This window comes from Sciurus carolinensis, chromosome 8 (assembly GCF_902686445.1).
Source record: "Sciurus carolinensis chromosome 8, mSciCar1.2, whole genome shotgun sequence".
Classification (NCBI taxonomy): domain Eukaryota; kingdom Metazoa; phylum Chordata; class Mammalia; order Rodentia; family Sciuridae; genus Sciurus; species Sciurus carolinensis.
The window spans coordinates 49,936,446-49,957,596 of record NC_062220.1 but is presented as its reverse complement, the minus strand read 5'-3'; the positions used below and the strand labels follow the sequence as shown (position 1 = coordinate 49,957,596).

The window sequence follows — 21,151 nt, the reverse complement described above, 5'->3', positions numbered from 1 at the left end:
ATATTATGATGTGTTAAAGGCTATATTAAGACAGTGACTATTAAAGGCATTACATACCCCCTACAAAGTTCATTGTTGTGGTAAGATTGAGAGGGTAAGATTTCAGTTTTAAGTATTTGGAGGAGGCTATTCAAAATGTGAATGTCAGACCTGCAGTATCAGTGACTACTCTGATATTATAATAAATACTATTCTCGAACCCACAAAACTTCCAAATTCCAAAGCAAAATTCTAGGAGAGGATTCCAGGAATGTTTTGGCAGTTTCTCCTGATGATTCTTTCGCATGATTGAGTTAAAGAAGCACTGTTCTAGGTCCCAAACATTTGCAGATTGAAGTTTTTTTCTATGGAGAAATAATAAGTGACTTAAAAGGAAGATAAAGGCCATACCAAAATAGAAAATAATGAATGCCATGGTCAAGGATTTGGGGTTTTTTTGGCAGAAAATAAAGCCATTGAAACATGATTGGAGAAGTGGTATCTTAAAAAGAAAAACAGTAAGATTAGCCTAATGGATGGAATGTGGAATAGATTTGAATGAGATAATCGTAAAGCAGTACTTTTTATATACTTGTTACTCAAAGATTGGTCCTCACACTGGTATTAGCATGGATCATCAGGGAACTTGTTGGAAATAAAGAAATTCAGACCAAATTTTAGGCCAGCTGAAACTGAATCTGTACTTTAACAAAATTCCAATCTTAATCATATTCCCATTAAAGATTGAAAAACCCTGTTTACAGTGTAGTCTTTGATCCACTTAATTGGAATTCCCTGTAAAAATAAATCAATTACAGTCTCCACTCCAAATCCATCTTATAAACTATCAAGCTACCCAGATGATTCTTAAACCATTTAAAAACCTTGTGCTAGGACACTGGTTCTAACCATGACTGTCCAGAAACCTCACACTAATACAATAAGCTTGGAATGTAGATCCTACACATTGTTATTTTTAAAGTTCTCCAGATGGCTTCAGTGTATAGCCAAGGTTGAGCACCAGTGTACTAGATGGAGCAGTAGTAGTGAGATTATTGCATTTATCTTGTCTGAGCTAATAAAGAGCTTGGCTTTGTGTGCTGGAAAGAATGAAGCCAGCTATATGGGATATTATGAAGAATTGGTAGCATTTGGTGACATAAAGAAGCACGGGAGACAAAGAACCAAAGCCCAAATGTTTTCTCTGCTATTCGAATGCTTATTCACCATAAGGGGGATAGGCTAGGGAAGAATAGAGGTACTTTGGATTAGAGGGGAGTGAAGGGAGTAGAGAGGGTATGGCGGTAGAAATGATAGTAGGATAAATTGGACATGATTACCCTGTGTGCATATATAATTACATGATCATGTAACTCTACACTATGTACAGCCAGTAGAATGAGAAGTTATTCTTCATTTGTGTGTGATATGTCAAAATGCATTCTACTCTCATGTATAACTAATTAAAACACAAAAAAATAATTTTAAAAAGGGAGAAAAAGGTTTAAAATGATGGAGGCTTTAAATTGTTAATATTGACTGGTGAACTATCTTGGGATGGCATTTTTCTCTGTTTTTTTTTTTTTTTTTTTACACTTTCTATAATAATCTGGTCTTACCTCCATAATTAGATTAAATTAATTTAATTTAAGTAAAAAAAGTATGGTTTTGAACCTGAGTAAATTTCAGGCCTGCCAACAATTATCAGCCACTTGAAAAGTAAGATGAAATGGAAGAATGGGTTGAAAGGAAGGGATAGTATCCTTTTGTTTAGAAGGATGGATATTTGGGGTCTTAGTTTCTCCACATGAAATGGTAGACAGACTATTAAAAATTAGGACCAAATGTTTGGGAATAAATTATCAGCTACACAGTTGATAGCAACAAACAAGATAATGGATACATGAGAGATCTAAGGAAAAAACTTTTAAGTTATAGATAACAGAGTTAAAGTCACAGCATCAATTTAGAGAATACTTACATTTGAAGAAAGAACAAGATGTAGAGCCAGAAACAAAAAGTAGAAAAATAAGAGGGCAAAGTGATAAAGTGTTAAGGATGCCAAGAGAAGAATTCCAAGGAGAGAGGGTGTTATGGTTTAGGTGAGGTGTACCCCAAAAGCTCACTTGTGAGACAATGCAAGAAGATTTGGAGGAGAAATGATTGGGCTATACTCTTAACCTAATCCCCATCAGGGATTAATTGAGTGGTAACTGGAGGCAGGTGGAATGTGGCTGGAGGAAGTAGTTCATTGGCGGCCTGTGGGGTATATATTTTGTATATGGAGAGTGGGAGTTTCTCTGCTTCCTAATCATGTGAACTGCTTCCCTCTGTCATACTTTTCCACCATTATGCTGTGCTTTACATTGAGCCCCAAGGAGCTGGTCCTAAGACCTCTGAACCATGAGCCCTCAAATAAACTTTTCCTCCTTTACAGTTGTTCTGGTTTTAGTCACAGCATCAAAAAAGCTGACTAAAACAGAGGATGCTCAGTCACATGACATGCAATAGCAAGGTAAAGGAACTGGAAGACTGAGGAAGAATGATAGATTGAGAGTTAAGAGGTATTAATGACTTTCAGGAATATAATTTCCATAAAATAGGGTAGAAGATAACTGGGAGTACTTGAGTCATTTGATGAGGAAATGGAGAGAGAGTGAATATCAATCACCATTTTGAGAAATGTAGCTGAGAAAAACAGGAAAGTACAGCAATGCATCCTTTAATGATGGAAATACATTCTGAGAAATGCATAGTTAGGTGGTTTCACCTTTGTGTGAGCATCATAACATGCATGTACATAAACCTTGATGTTAAAGCCTGCTACTCACCTAGTATTCATAATTCTATGTGCTATATATTTATATGACTAGCAACACAGTAAGTTTTTTTACACCAGCATCACCACAAACAAGTGAATAAGGTGGTGGTTTACAAATTTAGGACAGTCACAACACCACTAAGCAATAATAATAGTTTTTCAATTCTGTTATCTCACTGCATTTCCTTCATATGTGTAGACCAAAATGTCATTGTCCACCAATGACAACATTAGGAGAGGATAGCAGGATTAAGTTAAAGGGACTCTGTGCCCGGAGCTATAAGAAAGTCATAGTGGAGATGGAGAAAGTAATGAAGTGCAGGATACAGAGATAGTGAAATGGTAATCTTAGAATTAGAACAGACTTTAGGAATCATCTTGTTTTGCAATTTTTTTTTTTTCAAAACTATGTGTCCCTTTCCTGATGGACCTGTGTAAACTGTGATTTGAAACAGTTGAATGACTTGCCCAGAATTTCCAACATTTTGGATTATGGATCAGAGGGATGGTATGGAATTTGTCTTGAATATTATGTGTTACAGAAAGGAAGGCAGAATTGAAGAAAAAAATGTGATGAAATAGTGATAATTTGATGTATCTTGGTATAACTGTAGAGGAACCATAAGAATTTCAGTTCAGTGGCTCAGGAGGCTGAGGCAGGAGGACAGCAAGTTCAAAGTCAGCCTCAGCAAGTTAGCAAGGCCCTAAGCGATATCCTGTCTCCAAATAAAAAGGCCTGGAGATGCTGCTCCAAAATAAAAAGAACTGGGGGTGTGGCTCAACGGTTAAGTGCCCTGAGTTCAATTCTTGGTACCAAAAAAAAAATTCCAATCAGAAGAACTTTATAAGAAGGTCATCGTTTTGCTGGTGAGCAAAAAGGAGGATTAAAATTATTTGAAAGAAAATGAAAAGAGGGTTGGGGTTGTAGCTCAGTGGCAGAAACCTGCCTAGCATGTTTGTAGCACTGGGTTTGATCCTCAGCACCACATAAAAATTGGATAGGATAGTTACCAAAAAACCTTACTTCATTTGCTTCAGCTGTTGGAAGTTCCTTGGAAGATACAAGAAGTTCTGATCTGGCAGTAAGGTTTTGCTCAAGTGACTGCAGTTAAATTGGGGAAACCACAATTTATGGCTTAGTGCTCAACGTATACAGGCTGGGCCATCATCTGTTAGTATAAACCCCTTTTTCATAACCTAAACATTTTACAAACTCAATACAGAATATTTGGTACTTAATTATATTCAAAACATTTTTTAAATTCCTGGATGACTTATTAATTTAAAATAAATGCAATTTTACTTTAAAAAATGACCTAGGGCTGTAAGGCTATGGTTTCCAATTATGTATCAAGATGCCCTAGGGAGCCGCAGCAAATCCATTGGTATGCTTCTAAGAGGTAGCAAATAAAAGTACAGGACACCTAGTTAAATCTGAACTTTAGATGAGTGATGAACAATTTTCAGTGTATGTCCTATGTAAAAGATAAAAATAATTAATGCTAAAAAAGAAAAAGAAATATTGTTATTTTCCCAAAATTCAAATCTAACCAGGCTACTCTATTCATAGGGGGACTGCAGGATCTTTAAGTTTACAAGGGGAAAATATCAACATAACAAAACATAATAAAAACTATTACTATTAGGTTTTTTGACCTAGGAATTGAATAATCAAAACTCGGATATTTTGCTGGGCACAGTAATGCATGAATGAAATCCTAATTTCTCAGGAAGCTGAGGCAAGAGCTTAACAGGTTCAAAGCCAGCCTGGGCAACTTGGACTCTGTCTCAAAAACCAAAAAAAAAAAAAAAAAAAAAAATATGGGGGGGAACTGAGGATGTAGTTCAATGGTAGAACACTTGCCTAACATGTGCAAGGTCCTGAGTTCAATTCCCAGCAGTAGGGGAAAAAAAAGTACTCTCTGTGGCTTAGGTATGCTATTAAAATTTAGAGACAGTAAATGCCACAAAGTTTGTGATATTCTGTACTCTGCATTTTTTATCCATTAGCTAGTTTATAAATTACCTTTTGAGGGTGGCAACAATTATTTTGATATTCACAAGTCTGTGATTTTCATGTATACTTCAGAGTCATGTGTTATATAGTAATTCACTTTTGAACTCCCTAGTTAAAAAATCTCTATCCATCTGGCAAAAAAAAAAAAAAAGTTTATTTATTTATTTTTAAATAAAATAATTTATTTAAAAATAAATAAATAAACTTTTTTTTTAAAAATAAAATTTTTTTAAAATAAATAAATAAGTAAGTAAAAAAAAAAGAAAGAAAATGAAAAGAGCCATTTATGATTAACCTTCATTTAAAATGAAAAGCTCTGCAAAAGTATTCACATTTAGATACATAAGAGACTGTACGGAACTTGAGGATTGACTCAGTTTTCATTTGCCTTCTTCAGTTTATGTAATCATCCTACAATGTGAGTCAGTGGAATAGCCAGGCACATTTGGTCTTGGTCACACTTTGACTAGCCAGGTAACTTTGGTCAAGTTCCTTTTCTAAGAAGACTCTGTCACAGGGGTTTATAATATTAAGTGAGAATGTCTATTTAATGCTAAGCACTATGCTATGTACATAGTGCTTGGCACTTGGAAAGCAATACATAGTGACTATTACTATACTATTATGTGTATGACTGAATCCTGTGAAAGAATCTTCATGGTCTTCAGAATGCCCTTCAGAGTTGTAGATTTTTATGTCCTTCCTACCATCTCTACAAACAGTGGAGCATCTTGGACCTACAGTTTTTAGAAACAACATATTTAACTTCTGCAAAACCAGCAGAAACCTCAGTGGTAAACAAGTCACAACTTTATTTCATGTTTTTTTTTTTTAGTATCTTTTTTAGTTGTAGATGGACACAGTACCTTTATTTTATTTATTTATTTTTATGTGGTATTGAGGATTGAACCCAGTGCCTCACATGTGCTAGGCAAGCGCTCTACCACTGAGCTACAACTCCAACCCTATTTCATGTCTTTTTAAAGATGGGACTTCTTTGGACCAAAGAGAGATTGTATGATAGAGGATCTTCCCAACTTGATCATCAGTAGCTCATCCCATCACTTATTTTGAAGAATATTGGAAACAGCTTTGCCTCAGTGATTTGGTCATCCTAATTTCATTTCAGTGTTTTCACAGGATAATGAATGATAAAAGTGAACATGTTTATTATTTTTATTGTTTGTAATCAAAGGAATTTATTTTATTGAAAAACAATAATTTCTAGCCTTAAAAATTAGAAGCCACTGGTATCTAAATACATCTTATTATCAGTTCAGATATACACTACACATACTGTTGCATTTTTATTCTGCTAATCCTGTTGTATGTTTATTTTTCTAAATAAGTAGCATGCAATGACTTTTCATTTAAATCTGTTTGCACCTTTTTGAAAAAAATCTTTTTTAGCTTTTAGTAAAACATGGAGGAGACTTGTTTGCTGAGAATGAAAATAAAGATACTCCTTGTGATTGTGCTGAAAAACAACACCACAAAGATTTGGCCCTCAATCTGGAATCTCAAATGGTATTCTCACGGGATCCTGAGGCTGAAGAAATAGAAGCTGAATATGCTGCATTAGATAAACGAGAGGTAAGATGTATTTTTTAATAAAAAATATGTAACAATAATTTCACATTTTATATTAAAGTTAAAAGTTTTTCTTCTTTAAAGTTTGGTTTGTATGGTCATCTTTGCAATAAACTAAATATCCTGTCATCTCCATAACTGACTGAGTTCTTCAAGCATAATAAATGTGGCTGGCATTCTTGATTCCTCACATCTCCTTAATCATAACATCCAAACAATCAGGGTATCCTCTTAATTTTACCTAAATCTGTTTGATCTTTATCTCCTCGCACCCTCAGGCCCTCATCATACTCACTTCTCAGCTATTGTCATATTTTCCTTACTGATTTCCTTACCTCCATTCTGGTCCGTTTAGAATCCATTTTGTACACAGGAACCAGAGTGGCATTTTTAAACTTAAATTACATCATATCATTTAAATGAGTTAGTGACTAGATTAGTCCATTTTGTGTTACTATAATGAAATATCTGAGGTAAGCTAACTTTATAAAGAAAAGAAGTTTACATAACTCTGGTTTTAGAAGCTGAAAGTGTAAACAGCAGATCCTGATAAGGACCCCATGGCAAATAATGAAGAATATTCATGTGGAGGGGTCTTGAAACAAGAAGCCACAGGGAGACTGTAGTCCCACAGTGCTTTCCTAGGATATGCCCCTAATTGACCTAATAACCTGCCATTAATAGGCCATACCTCTTAAATGTTCCACACCATCATTGCCACACTTAGGACCAAACCTTTGACTGAAGGACATGAACCTTTGGTAGGGCAGGGGTGGGAGTGGGCACACTTAAACATATTCAAACAATAGGAGTGACTTGTCATTGTAGTTAAAATAAAATCTGCACTGTGTGCTCAGATGAAAACCCTTTTATGATCTGACTACTACCTCCCTTTCCACCTTCATCTGAAAACTTATGTCCCCAGCACTCTGCTCTAATTGTAATGCCTAGACTAGACCAAGACTTCTGCATTTGCTTTATGTCTAAACTCTTCTCCCAGTTTTCTTTTAGGTTCAAAGAGAAAATCTTAGGCCATTCTTTCTAAATGTCTTCCCAGCCCTCTGTAATTTTTTTTTTTAATTTTAACTTGTAGATGGACATATACCTTTATTTTATTTATGTATGTATGTTTATGCAGTGCTGAGGATTGAACCCAGTGCCTCACACATGCTAGGCAAGTGTTCCATCACTGAGCCACACTCCAGCCCCCCTCTATAATTTCTATGGTGATAAATTTGAAATTGCTCTTAGTTATTTTGAGATACACATTACATTTTTATTTTATCTTGACTCTAGTCATTCACTGATTGTGCAATTGATCTCAAAACTTATCCTTCCTGTCTACCTGAAACTTTGTACCCCCATTTATTTCTCGTAAGACCTATCAGATGCTATAATTATTTTGTGTATTTGATTATTGCCTTTCTCTCTTATTAGATTGTCAACTACAATAAATCTAGAGCCTCATCTGCCTTATTCAACAGAGTATTTTCAGTGCCTAACACTCTGCTTGCACAGAGTATGCATCCATTGATATTGCTTAAAGAAATTATAACACAATACATTTTTCCTCCCAAAATGATTCTGATTCTTCATTGTTCAGTACTAACTTGATTCCAAAGGTATTGTATCATTATTGGTTTGTATGTATATCATCCAGTCATATTGTTTTATTTTTCCTATGAAATTGCCAACAATTTTTTTAATTTTTACACTCTCCATAATGGCCAAAAGAGCTGAGTTTCTTAGAATTAAAATATTTCTTTCTTTACCTTTTTGTTTCTTTAGTTGGGTTATTATATAGACATGCTTATTCAGTTTAAGTACATATTGAAAGGGCCTATGTTCTAAAGATTTTACTGGCCATTTCACATGGTTATTGAATCCACATAGGACTGAATGATACTAGTGTCCTCCTCCTTCTGTAATGAGAAAGATAAACCATAAAATAGTTGAATAACTTGCCAGGATCACAGTGAACTGAACTTGATTCTTCCATTTGCCATACTATTCCCTTTTGACAATCCATGATTTTGAGTCAAACATAAATTATTAATACAATAATATAATTATTTAGTCAGAAGATAACATTTCAGTAATAGTATTCCAGAAATAATGTTGATGTGATTAAATCAAAAGTCATTTATGACTATGTATTTAATCTTTTCTCCAAAATACCATTTTAATTTAATTTCTGGTTAAATTTTTTTTGGTGGGGGGTGTGCTGGGGATTGAACTCAGGGACACTCAACCACTGAGCCACATCCCAGCCCTATTTCATATTTTGTATTTAGATACAGGGTCTCACTAAATTGCTTAGCACCTTGGCATTGCTGAGGCTGGCTTTGAACTCTTGATCCTCCTGCCTCAGTCTCCTGAGCCGCTGGGCTTACAGGTGTGTGCCATTGTGCCCAGCCTCTAGTTAAATTTTAAATTAGTAGAATATGATTTTTAGAAACTAATAGTATTTAGAAATACTTGGGGGGAAAGAAAAAATTAAAAATAAAGTAAGTCAATAGAACTCATTAAAAGATTTATGACCTAAATGAACTTAATGTAACTGTAATAAACTATTAGGTTAAATTTAAATATATAATAGTTCAATTCTAATTATATAGGAAAAAACCTATGAAACCTGTGTAAAGAAAGAAGATTGAAGTATACCAAAATAATAACTGTGGTTATGGGAAATTTCCTTTGCTATTATTATTTTTTAAAAATATTTTTGGTTGTAGATGGACATGGTACCTTTATTTTTTTTATTTATTTTTATGTGGTGCTGAGGATGGAACCCAGTTCCTCACAAGTGCTAGGCAAGCACTCTACCACTGAGCTACAACCCCAGTTCCTCCTTTACTATTATTAATTTTTTAGTTTTGTGCATTTTCTGAAATTTATAATGAATATTTATGGCTAGTTCCATGGTAAGAGTTTCTTATACTGTCAGACTTAAGCAAAAACATACATACATATTGAGTTGTAAATGTAAAAGATCATCATGTATTGAGTCCTAAATGCAGTTTTTTCAACTTTACAATATCATGAATATTTAGGCATATTAGGCCAATGCTTTACCACTAAACTATCTAATCTGCATATTTTAGCCATTTATTTGTTGATGAACATTTAAGTAACTTAGATATTTTTACATTTTCAGCTTGAGCTGTTTTTAATTGTTAATGATCTAAATAGTATATAATCTATCCTTTAGCTTCTTCACACATCCTAATTTAGTTCTCCGCATAATTAGTTTATAAATGGGTGGAATCCACTTCTTATCCCATCATTCAGCAAAACTCTGAGTTACTGCTCTGCCAGACACTGTTTTAAGTGCTTAGAGATAATAGGAACACAGATAAGCAAAATAAATAAATAAGTAAAATTTTTAAAAATTAAAGAAAGAAAATAAATAAAAACTAGAGTTATGTCTGGAAACATTGTATGTTTGCTTCTGAGTAAATGAAAAGTGTTCTATATGCTGTATAAAAGCCCATGTTTTAAAAAAAAAAAAAAAAAAACTTTAAGACTCCTCCCTTTCCCATTCTGTAAATCAGGAAGGCTCAAGGTTCTTTGTCTGGCAAGGAACCCACATGTTGGACATTGCCTTAGCCACCTACCCTGATTATCAGGTTTAACCTACTCTGCTCTGTAGTAGCACTGCCTTCTTTTAAGTGGAAGTATAAGTCAGGATAGTCTAGGTCTTAATGCCCAGGCAAGAACAGTTGAGTAAGGAGAGAGGATATTGCTATTTCTGTGACTGCTTTTCTGCCTCCCATAGTAAGCTCATAGATCGGCTAATGAATATTGGTATTAAGGGGAATTGGAAATATACTTTCTCCTGAGTGTCTTTCACATCTTGAAATTTTAAGTTACCAATATAATGGTGTAAATAAGTGCCATCCTTTAATAAAACAACAGCAACAAAAAAAAAATGAGTGTTTCACATTCATAGTGGTGTGTTGTTTTCATTGTGGAAAAAAAATAACAAAAACAAATACTTCCTTCATAATTCCTTTATGTCATTATCTTTTTGAAACTGTTTTAGAAGAAACTACCATTTTTTTACGTGGTATCAAAATAGTGCCATTTGTGTGTTATGTTTTCTCATTTCTTGAATGGTCTCTTGGTAGCAATAGTATGCACTGATACAGAAGAGGTACTTTTATTCACTGTCTTTTAAATTTAGTTTCCTTTTTCTTTCTTTATATTAGTACTGACTCCTTTGTAGGTTATTGCTGGTTTGTGTTTAATCTGAAAATAGAAGCAGTTTATCTTGGTAACAGGAAAAAGAAAGGCACCTTAATTTTAATCTTTCCTACAGAAGATAGAGCTAGTTGATGCCCATTTGGGACTAAACAATATATTGAAATGCTTCCATGACCTAAATTACAGTTCTCCTACAGAAATTCAGAATGAATGTGTTACGTGTTCATGCAGGCAATATATCTTTGTCCTTCAACAATTATTTTTCCTTCCGTTTGTCTTTTTTGGTTTAAAACTGCAAATATTTGGAAAACTTAATCCATGCAGATTGCTTTATAGTATCCTTTCCTCCTTAATATGTCTAAAATAAAAAATCTTTCAATACATTATGTCAGAATTGCAAGGAAAGATTGATTTTTTTTCCCCCATTAGTTATCTGTACTGTTGGTTTCTTGATGATAATCTATGAAGTCATAATTAAATTAACCATTTTCTCTCTACTTGGTTGGTTCAACATTACCGAGGTAGAATGATGGCTAATCTGAAAAAGAACATTTAGGAAATAAGTTCAGGAAATATACAATCGCTGCCATTGGAAATATCAAGAAATACTCTAATTGTTGAGGCAAAGAAAGTTACCTGAATTCCTAGCCTGGACTTGAAGCACATTTTCTACCGTGTGATACATAGCGTATATTTATATAATAAAATGGGTACTACAAATTTAACTATTAAAAGATTTTACTACTAGCCGGTCGTGGTGGCACATGCCTGTAATCCCGGGGGCTAAGGAGACTGAGGCAGTTCAAAGGCAGCCTCAGTAACAGAAAGACGCTAAGCAACTCAGTGAGACTCTGTCTCTAAATAAAATACAAAATAGGGCTGGGGATGTGGCTCAGTGGTTGAGTGCCTCTGAATTCAAGCCCCAGTCCCGCCCCCCCCCCAAAAAAAAAGAAGAAAAAATTTTGTACTAGTTTTTTTTTTTAGGAGAAAGTATGTCTCACAACTAGCTTAAAACAGGCATTACGTAACTGGGACTTTTTCTAAGGATAATTAGGATTAAATTGAAGTGTTTCTTTCATTTTTATTTAATGGTATTCCTATATAGAATAGTTTGAGTTAATTTTCCACTTCTTTCTAGTTAAGTTCGTGGAGTACCTGTATATGCAGGCATTCATGGCATTGTAGTTGAATAGATACATATGAAGTAGGCTAAAATACCATGAGATGTAAAATGTATTTAATGTTAAGTCTACCTCATAATTTTTAATAGTAAAACACTACAGACACTGCTACTCCTGCTAGCTGTTTTACATCCAAGTGATTTTTCTTTTATTTTTCAATTATATTTTTTTCCATTGAACCTGCTTTTTATGAAAAGAGATGGAATGAAAAATTATTTATTATCCTACCAATTTCAGGTAATCCTTATAGCATTTTATAGGATTGCTTGCTATATTTCTCTTTGCATATTGTGATGGTATGATATATTTTATATCTGGTAGTGGATTTTTTTAATTCCTAACTGCTGGATTTTTACGAACTCTTCATGAAAATCATTTTGCATGCATGTTCTAATGTGGTTGTACCATAACTCCCTTAGTGTGCAACTGAGTTATTTGCTTTTTTTACTTTTCAAATAACACTACAAATAATCAAATCTGTCCACACTCGTGATTGTATCTTAAAATACATTCATAAAAGTTAAATTAATAGGTTAAAAGATGAGTATTTTAAGGGTTCATGATAGATTATGCTACATTGTTAAATAATAAAATTGTTTTTATTTTCACCTAGAGTGTAGCTGATGACCAGCTCACTGCAACTTTACCAATATTGTATTTTTTTGTAACCTTGGCCAATTTGCTGGAGAAAGAATTTGTATCTTTAAGGATGTTTATGTCTTAAAACTTTTTATTTTTTTAAATTTACTTTTGGTGACAGTATCTGTATGTTAAATGTAATACACCTTTTTTTAAAATTTGCTTAAATCTTCACAGATTTTTATGGGATTAAGTCTGTCAGTCTTTTCTGTCATTAATATACTCTTTGCTTTTTATTTGTCCCTGCCAGAAGATGTCTAAGGATCAGGAAGTTAATCCTGTCAACTCAGAAAAATTAGCCTTGGTGAATAGTCCTAGTCACATGGAGTTAAGTAAGAATTGATGAAATGATTACCATGATACTAAAAAAACAAAGCAAGAAATAAAAATAACATTTAATTCTAAAATATTTGTAAGTCAACTACACGGGGTGAGGTTTGGTAACTGCCCAGAGCTCTTTAAGAACTGTGATAGATATTACCAGAGAACATCCTCAATGGTTGTTTTTCTAATAACTATTTGGGAATTTCTACTGCTTCTTAAGCTGTGACTTTTAGTTCTTGTTTACTACAACACGGTCATGATTCTTAACTGCCTTAAGTGAACACACTTGTATTTATACACAATTGGTTTGCAAAAAGAACAGACTGAATAAAAATACATGAGACCTTTAGTAATGATTATTGCTTAGTTGTGATTATAAGTTTTTATTTCTAAAGCTTTTTTTGTATAATCCATATTTATAAAACTAAGGTATTTGCAAAACTGTAAGATCTTGCCATTAGTTTTAATACTTTTTTTTAACGATGTTGAGCTGCATGAGCCCCAGCATCTGCTTTCCAGTTTAACAGAGACTTGTGAAAGAGTAGATTGAAGTCTGTGATAGTAGAACCTAAAAAAAACTTATTTGAACCTCTGTGATCAAATTGAAGCTGAAAGATTTAATAAATGATAATCTTATGTATTTGTTTATAGGTATTTTGATAATTCCTAAACAAAATAACTAATCTAACTCTCTCTTTTTTTCAAAGCCATATGAAGGATTAAGGCCTCAGGATCTTCGTAGATTGAAAGATATGCTTATTGTGGAAACTGCAGACATGCTTCAGGCTCCTCTGTTTACTGCTGAAGCTTTACTTCGAGCTCATGGTAATGAAAGAAATGTCATATGCTTCTAATCACACTGGTGTCTTTTGAAACTTTTCAGAGTTAAAAGATGACTATTTTTATATTTTTATGTAAAACAAAAGTTTCTTAAACAAGCCTAACTTGTTTTTGTATAATGGTTATTGCAGTAGTCATCATCCTTATGATATTTACATTTTGAAGCATAAAATGGCTATATTAAATCAAAGAGGGAAAATGAGACATTTCTTTTTAAAATTGAGCTGTTAAATCAACTTACAATGTCATTTTAGAAATACGTGTGATTTGAGTGGATTGGGTATTGAAATCCATTGTGCTAATCTTCATTTTAACATTATTTTTTTGGTGAAGTCATTCACTTATAAAATTGTAGTACTTCAATTAAATACCTTAGAATTGTGTTGTTAGTTTTGATGGTTGTGTTTAAGTAAAAGTTGTTTCTCACCATGAAGTGTATAAAATGATCTTAAAAACTCAAGCATATACTATTACTTTTAAGGGTTCTTGTTTGCTTTTTGTTTCTTTTTTAAAACATAACACACCTTTACTTAAAATGGGTACTACAAATTTAACTGCCCACTTTCCCTTGCTCTTCCCATTCTCACTTAAATTCAGGCTCTATTATTTTTCATCTAAAGTATTAACACCAGAGTCCAACTAATTTTTTGTACTACCAGTAGGGTGTCCTTTTAAAATGTCAATTGGATCATATCACTTCCCTGCTAAAAACTCTTCACTGACTCTTCACAAATTTAAAACCATCCAATTTTTTTAGTAGACTTTGTGATACAGGCTTCTGTACCTAGACTGCAAGTCCCTCCAGTTCTTGACCTGACCTGCTCCAACTTGTTCTTAAAAATCTAGGAAACCTGTTCTGAGTACATCTTCCCAAGTCTCCACTGGGATCCTTCCTTTTCATTCCCTTTGTATTCCGTGCATGTATGATTCACACTTAGATTGTAATATTGCAGTTTATTTATTAGCTTTTCCTCTTTATCAACCTGGGAGCTCCTTAAGGGCAGGTTTTAATGTTTTGTTTGTTTCTTTCCACAATACCTAACATATATTGATCTTTCAGAAAATAGTTGAGGAATGAATAAGTAAGAAAACCTGAAATGTTATTTACAAATTTTTTTTTAAAAAATACCTTTATGTTATAAAATTATATTTCTTCATTGTCATCTTTATAAACTTCAAAGTAAATTTGGGGTCTACAAGTAAAATTTAAAAATTCAGAATAGCTTTTAAAATCATAATTTAAAGACAATGTTTTCTTTTTTTGCTAATAATAGTCCTTAATAATCAAAATACAAAAATTTCTACAGGAATACAAAATACCTTAATTTGTGTTGCTTCAGGGTGAGGTTCTAACTCACTGAATTTTAAGAATTATATTAGCCATACAAAGTTCATCCTCTTGAGTTTCTCTCAGTAATAAAAGTAACATATAATTATTACCTCATGAGAAGATAAATAAAATTTATGAAATATGAGACCAATGCTAATTTACTTGTGTTCAGAATAAACTTATTGAAGTATCATTTTTAACTTGTTTGGGAGTGCATCAAAACTATGGACAATTAAACATTCGTGGTCCACATCTCAATATCTCTTTTCCTAGGAAATGTTATCTTTTCCCAAGACCTTCATAAGCATAAATTTCTCCCCCTGGATTATATCTTTCTTTTGTGCTCCATACCTTATGTATAACTGTCTTTTTTTAAATAGGGATTTTATTTTTTTAAAAATTACCTAAAATAATTCACTCATTCCTTTACATAAGTGACTCATAATGAGTTTAAATTGGAAAGCATATTAAAACATTTCAGATTTTACTCCAGAAACAAGTCAGGAAGAGATGACTGCATTAAAGATACTGACAAGATGTTGAAATGGAACTTTGTTAAAACTGTCTTTTTGAAAACCCCTCCAGCATATCTCAAAAACACCTTAAACTCATCATATCATATCTAAAACTAAAATCAAGCTCTTCCAACTGCACCTGGTTCTCTGATATTCCCTATGTCTATAGAAGCACCAGCCAACCAACTGGGTATTCAAGATAGAAACCAGGACACCAAATTTGACATTTCCCCTCCCTTAGAGTCTGCATCCTGTCATTACCAAATTGTCAGATTCACTCCCCAGTCCTAAGCTTTTTCCTTTATTTTTAGTACCACCACTTCACCCTGTTCTCTCTCACTTTTACAATAGCCACTTGTGAGTGAACTTATGCCCTGTCTAATTTTTTTCTATACTTCGGTCAGTTTTCATATCTAATTATGGCAACTTATTCTTTCTGTCCCTATTCCCATCTTCTCAATGACTTTCTGTCACTACTAAACTGAAGGTAGAGGTATTTGTAAAAAGTCTGCATGACTGAGCCCTTGTCAGTTTGTTGAGCTTCATCTCATACAATGTTTCCCTCTGGTCTCCTTGCTTTAGCTACATTGACCTTTTTTAATTTCACAAGGCAGCCACCTTCTCTTCTGCCACAGGCTTTTGTATATGCTGTTTTCTTCTGTCTAGAATGTCTCTCCTTCCCTTTTCATCTGGTTAACTACCACTTATCATTTAGATGGCTAATCCATGCCATTTCCCCCAGATCATCCTCTCTTACCTCCCTGAGCTGAGGTTTTCTAGCTCTTCTTTATGTGCTACTGACAGGTGATTTGTGTGGGTGTGGGTGTGTATAAGACATTATTTTATTAATGTCTTTCTTCTTACTAACTGGAAGTACCATGAAGATAGGGATTGTATCTGGTCTTTTCTACTGTTCTCTCTTCACTGTCTGATATAGAACATGACACCTAGGAAACATTCACAATATACTTGCTGAATGACTTGTGTGATAGAATCAAGGGAGAAATTGAGCTGAAAAATATTCATAGTAGGTAGGACTAAAATTTGGCATATTTAATCTGCATTTATACATTACAGTGGTTTTTTTTTTTTTTTTTTCTTTTTTAAAAAGCGACATAGGGGTTTGGGTTGTGTCTCAGTGGTAGACTGCTTGCCTAGCATGTGTGAGGCACTGGGTTCAATTCTCAACTCTGCCTACAAGTAAATAAAATAAAGATCCATCAACAACCAAAAACAAAAGATTTTTTTAAAAGGTAATATAATGGGACTGGAGCTATAGCTCAGTGGTAGGGCACTTGCCTAGCACACGTGAAGCACCGGGTTCGATCCTCAGCGCTGCATAAAAATAGATAAATAAAATAAAGGTATTGTGTCCATCTACAACTAAGAAAATATTTTTAAAAAATCGCTCCTTTAAAAAAAAAAAGTTACATGATGGATTTGTCTGTGTGTGTGTGTGTGTGTGTGTGTGGTACTGGGGATTACACCCAACTGATCCATATCCTTACCCCTTTTTATTTTTTTAGTTTGTCTTATTTTTGAGACGGAGTCTCACTAAGCTGCCACGGCTGACCTTGAATTTGATTATGGTGTGAACCAGTGCACCCGGCTTATAATAAAAATTTTATAAGGAATTATATTGTCCTAAGAAAATTGTTTTTTCTTTATATGCCTCACAATTTGATATTATTTAATATATTTTACATGATATCAATTCATTTTTTTAATTCATTTTTATTGTAAACAAATGGGATACATCTTGTTTCTCTGTTTGTTCATGAAGTAGAGGCATACCATTTGTGTAATCATACATTTACCTAGGGTAATAGTTTTTGATTCATTCTGGTTCCCCCCCCACCCCTCCCACCCTCTTATTTCTCTATAGAGTCCCTCCTTCCTCCATTCTTGCCCCCTTCCCACCCCCTATATGTGTCATCATCTGCTTATCAGTGAGATCTTTCATCCTTTGGTTTTTTGAGATTGGCTTATCTCACTTAGCATGATATTCTCCAACTGCATCCATTTGCCTGCAAATGCCATAATTTTATTATTCTTTATGGCTGAGTAATATTCCATTGTGTGTGTGTGTGTGTGTGTGTGTGTGTGTGTGTGTGTGTGTATCACAGTTTCTTTATCCATTCATCAATTGAGGGGCATCTAGGTTGGTTCCACAATCTGGCTATTGTGAAATCAATTCATTTTTATTACAGTTTTCTCAGTACATGGTAAATATTTTTCAATACTTGTTTATAACTATTACCAACTTTAATGGCAATATATAAGAAAATTATTTGTATGAACCTACTAATTAAATTTGGGAAACAACATTTACTCTTGAAATAGTTTGTGATCACTTTATTCCAAAGAGAAGTTTTTAATGGGTAATAAGTACTTAATAGTACCATTATTGATTTCTTTCTGTGTTGCAATCCCAATACTAAATGCTTGAGAGTTGAAAGAATTACAAAGTGGTTATAATTTTCTTGAATTTTGCTGAAGTCCGTATAGTTAAATAAGTAGCACATCTGGAATTTGAACCCAGGACAGCCTGAATCAAAGGGATTATCTTTGTACAGTGCACCATTGCTAACATTTTGAATGGCAGCATTGAGAAAATCTGAGTAACTATGTGGGGTGGGGTGTGTACTCCAGATATATGTATAGTGACAGATAGATGATAGAAAATGATTTAACAAAAAGAGTTGTTTCCTGATTTAGGTGTGAGGACATAGTTCTGACAAAATAATTTTCAAGTAGTAAAATAATAAATTAATTAGAGAAAAAATAAAAGAATGAAAAATGAACTTACTTGCAGTTGTTTTCACACTAAAAGTGACTTTTTTCTGTGTTTTGATTAATTTTGTATGATGTATAAGTAATATATCATCTGTGTAAATAAAAATTGAATGGGATACAGGGAAATGAACATTGTTTTTTCATACTAATATGTTTACATATGGTGTCTTATGCTTTTTAGATTTAATACATGATATAAAGCTTTCCGTATCAGTAAATATATGGCCCCATAATCTTCCAATCATAAAAATACTCAACTCCATTGCTCTTTATTTGTACCATTGTTTTCTTTTTTGCCATTGTAAATACTGCCTTAAAACATCTCTGTACACCTTTCGATTTACTGAATTAGGATAAATTCTTACAAGTGAAATTACAATTCAAAGAATATACTCTTCCAAACTCTGCAATTCTTTTTTTTTCTTTTTTTTTTTTTATTATTGTAAACAAATGGGATACATGTTGTTTCTCTGTTTGTACATGGCGTAAAGGCATACCATTTGTGTAATCTTTTTTTTTTATTTTAATGATGAATTATAACTATACATAACAGTAGAATTCATTTTTATATATTTGTACATGCACATGATGTAACAATCTAAGTTGATCAATTTCATTCCTCAGTACTTCCCCCCCCACCTTTTTTTTTTTTTTTTGCGGTGCTGGGGATTGAACCCAGGGCCTTAGTGCTTGCAAGGCAAGCACTCTGCCAACTGAGCCATATTCCTAGCCCTGCAATTCTTAATTATAAGGGAAGTCTGACTTATAATATAAATTTTTATAAAGGAATTATATTGTCCTAAGGAAATTATTTTTTTCTTTATATGCCTCACAGTTTGATAATATTTAATATATTTTATTTGATACCAATTCATTTTTATTACAGCTTTCACAGTACATCATAAACATTTTTCAATAGTTTATAACTACTACCACCTTTAATGGCAACATATAAGAAAATAACATGTTTTGAATATTTATATTTCTTATGTGATATTTCATTCATATCTCTTGTACTGTTTTTTCTGGTAGGATCAAAAATTGTGTGTTGTATTTTCATTATCATTCTTTTGAAAGTGTTTAAATTTCCCCTTTTTTTGACTCATCTGTTATTTAGAAGGATATAGTCTAATTTCTAAATATTTGAAATTTTTCTGGATATCCTATTAATTGTTTCCACTTTTATGCACCAAGATTTCATTCTTTTATTTGTTGTGACTTGTTTAATGACCTAACATGTGGTCTATCTTTTTTTTAATTATTTTTATTTAGCTTTTAAGTTTTTACAGACTGCATTTTGATTCATTGTACACAAATGGGGTACATAATTTCATTTATGGTTGTACACAATGCGGATTCATACCATTCGTGTAATCATACATGTACACAGGGCAATGATGTCTGTCTTATTCCACCATTTTTCATACCCCCCTTCTTCTCATTTTTTCTACATATTCTAAAGTTCCCCCATTATTCTCTCATTCCCCACCCCCATCCCCATTATATATCATGCTCCATTTATCAGGGAAAACATTCAGCCTTTGGTTTTTTGGGCTTGGCTTATTTCACTTAGCATGATATTCTCCAGTTCCATCCATTTATTTGCAAATGCCATAATATTTTTCTTCTTTATGGCTGAATAGTATTCCATTGTGTATATATACCAGAGTTTCTTTATCCATTCATCTGTTGAAGGGCATCTAGGTTGATTGTGGAACCAACATGTGGTCTATCTTGATGATTATACAGTGTTACTTGAAAAGAATGTATTCTGCAATTGTTCAGTATAGAGTTCTCTTAACATCATTGTGTTGTGTAAATTTTCAGTATCATTACTAATTTTTATTATCTAGTTCTGTTGATAACAAAAAGATGTTAAAATTTCCATTTATGAATGTGGATTTGTATATATGTTCTTTTTTTAAAAAAGAATTTTACCTTTATTTTTTATTTATTGATTTTTATGTGATGCTAAAGATCAAACCCAGGGCCTCACCCACGCTAGGTAAGCACTCTACAACTAAGCTACAACCACAGCCCCTGTATAAATATTATTAATGTTATCAAGTTCTTAGTATATTTTGAATCTGTGATCCCAGTCTCATAAGCATATTTTATTATGTCTGACTTTTTTCTTCTTATGAAATGTCCTTTCTTATCATTCATTTTTTTATCTGAAATTCATACATAGTTTCCGTTTTCTTATATTATTTGCATGTCTTATAGATTGAGTCTTGCTGTTTTGATCTCTTCTAATTCCCTGTACCTTTTCATTGGACTATTTAGTTCATTTACATTCAGTGAAATTATTACTATGGTTGGATTTAGGTCTGTCATTTCACAATATGTATTTTTTTTTGTCTCTCTCTCTCTCGCTCCCTTTTTTTTTTTTTTTGTTCCTCTGTTCCTTTTTCCCCTGCTGTCTTTTGAATTAATTGAATGATCTTAGAATTTGATTTTAATTATCTCTTGGGGTTTTAGGTTATTTTTTTCGCATCTTTTAAAAAATGCTTGCTCTCTGATCTGTATATGTATGTTCTCATCTTTTTACAGTTGATATTTAGTGTGAATGTGGTACTAGTACACATAAAATGTAAGAATCTTGCACTAACATGGGTCTATTGTTCCCTCTTTTATGTTATGAATATCATATTATGTACATCATAAATTTCATAACTGTTAAAATGTTTGCTTCAAACAGTCATATTTTAGATAAGCTTTTTCTTTCCTTCTGTTCTTTAGATTGGATCATTTCTATTGATCTGTCATCTATTTCACCAGATTTTCTCTTTAATCTTTTTTTTTTTTTTTAATCTCTAATCTGAAGTTGATTCAATGATGTTTTTCTCCAGATACTGTTTTTTTTTTTCAGTTCTAAAATTCCCATTTGGTCCTTTTTCTTTACCAAGTTTT

At 33.0% G+C, this 21,151-nt stretch overlaps 1 protein-coding gene across 3 annotated transcripts in view; it reads left to right on the top strand.

The window, feature by feature from the left end:
• Ankib1 (ankyrin repeat and IBR domain containing 1) overlaps nucleotides 1–21,151 on the top strand; it is a 139,397-nt gene that overhangs the window by 51,342 nt on the left and 66,904 nt on the right. For all 3 annotated transcript variants that reach the window (XM_047559952.1, XM_047559951.1, XM_047559950.1), the window contains exons 4-5: nucleotides 6,228–6,410; nucleotides 13,465–13,582. In XM_047559952.1, coding sequence (XP_047415908.1) covers nucleotides 6,228–6,410; nucleotides 13,465–13,582 — 301 coding nt within the window. The remainder of the gene's footprint in view (nucleotides 1–6,227; nucleotides 6,411–13,464; nucleotides 13,583–21,151) is intronic.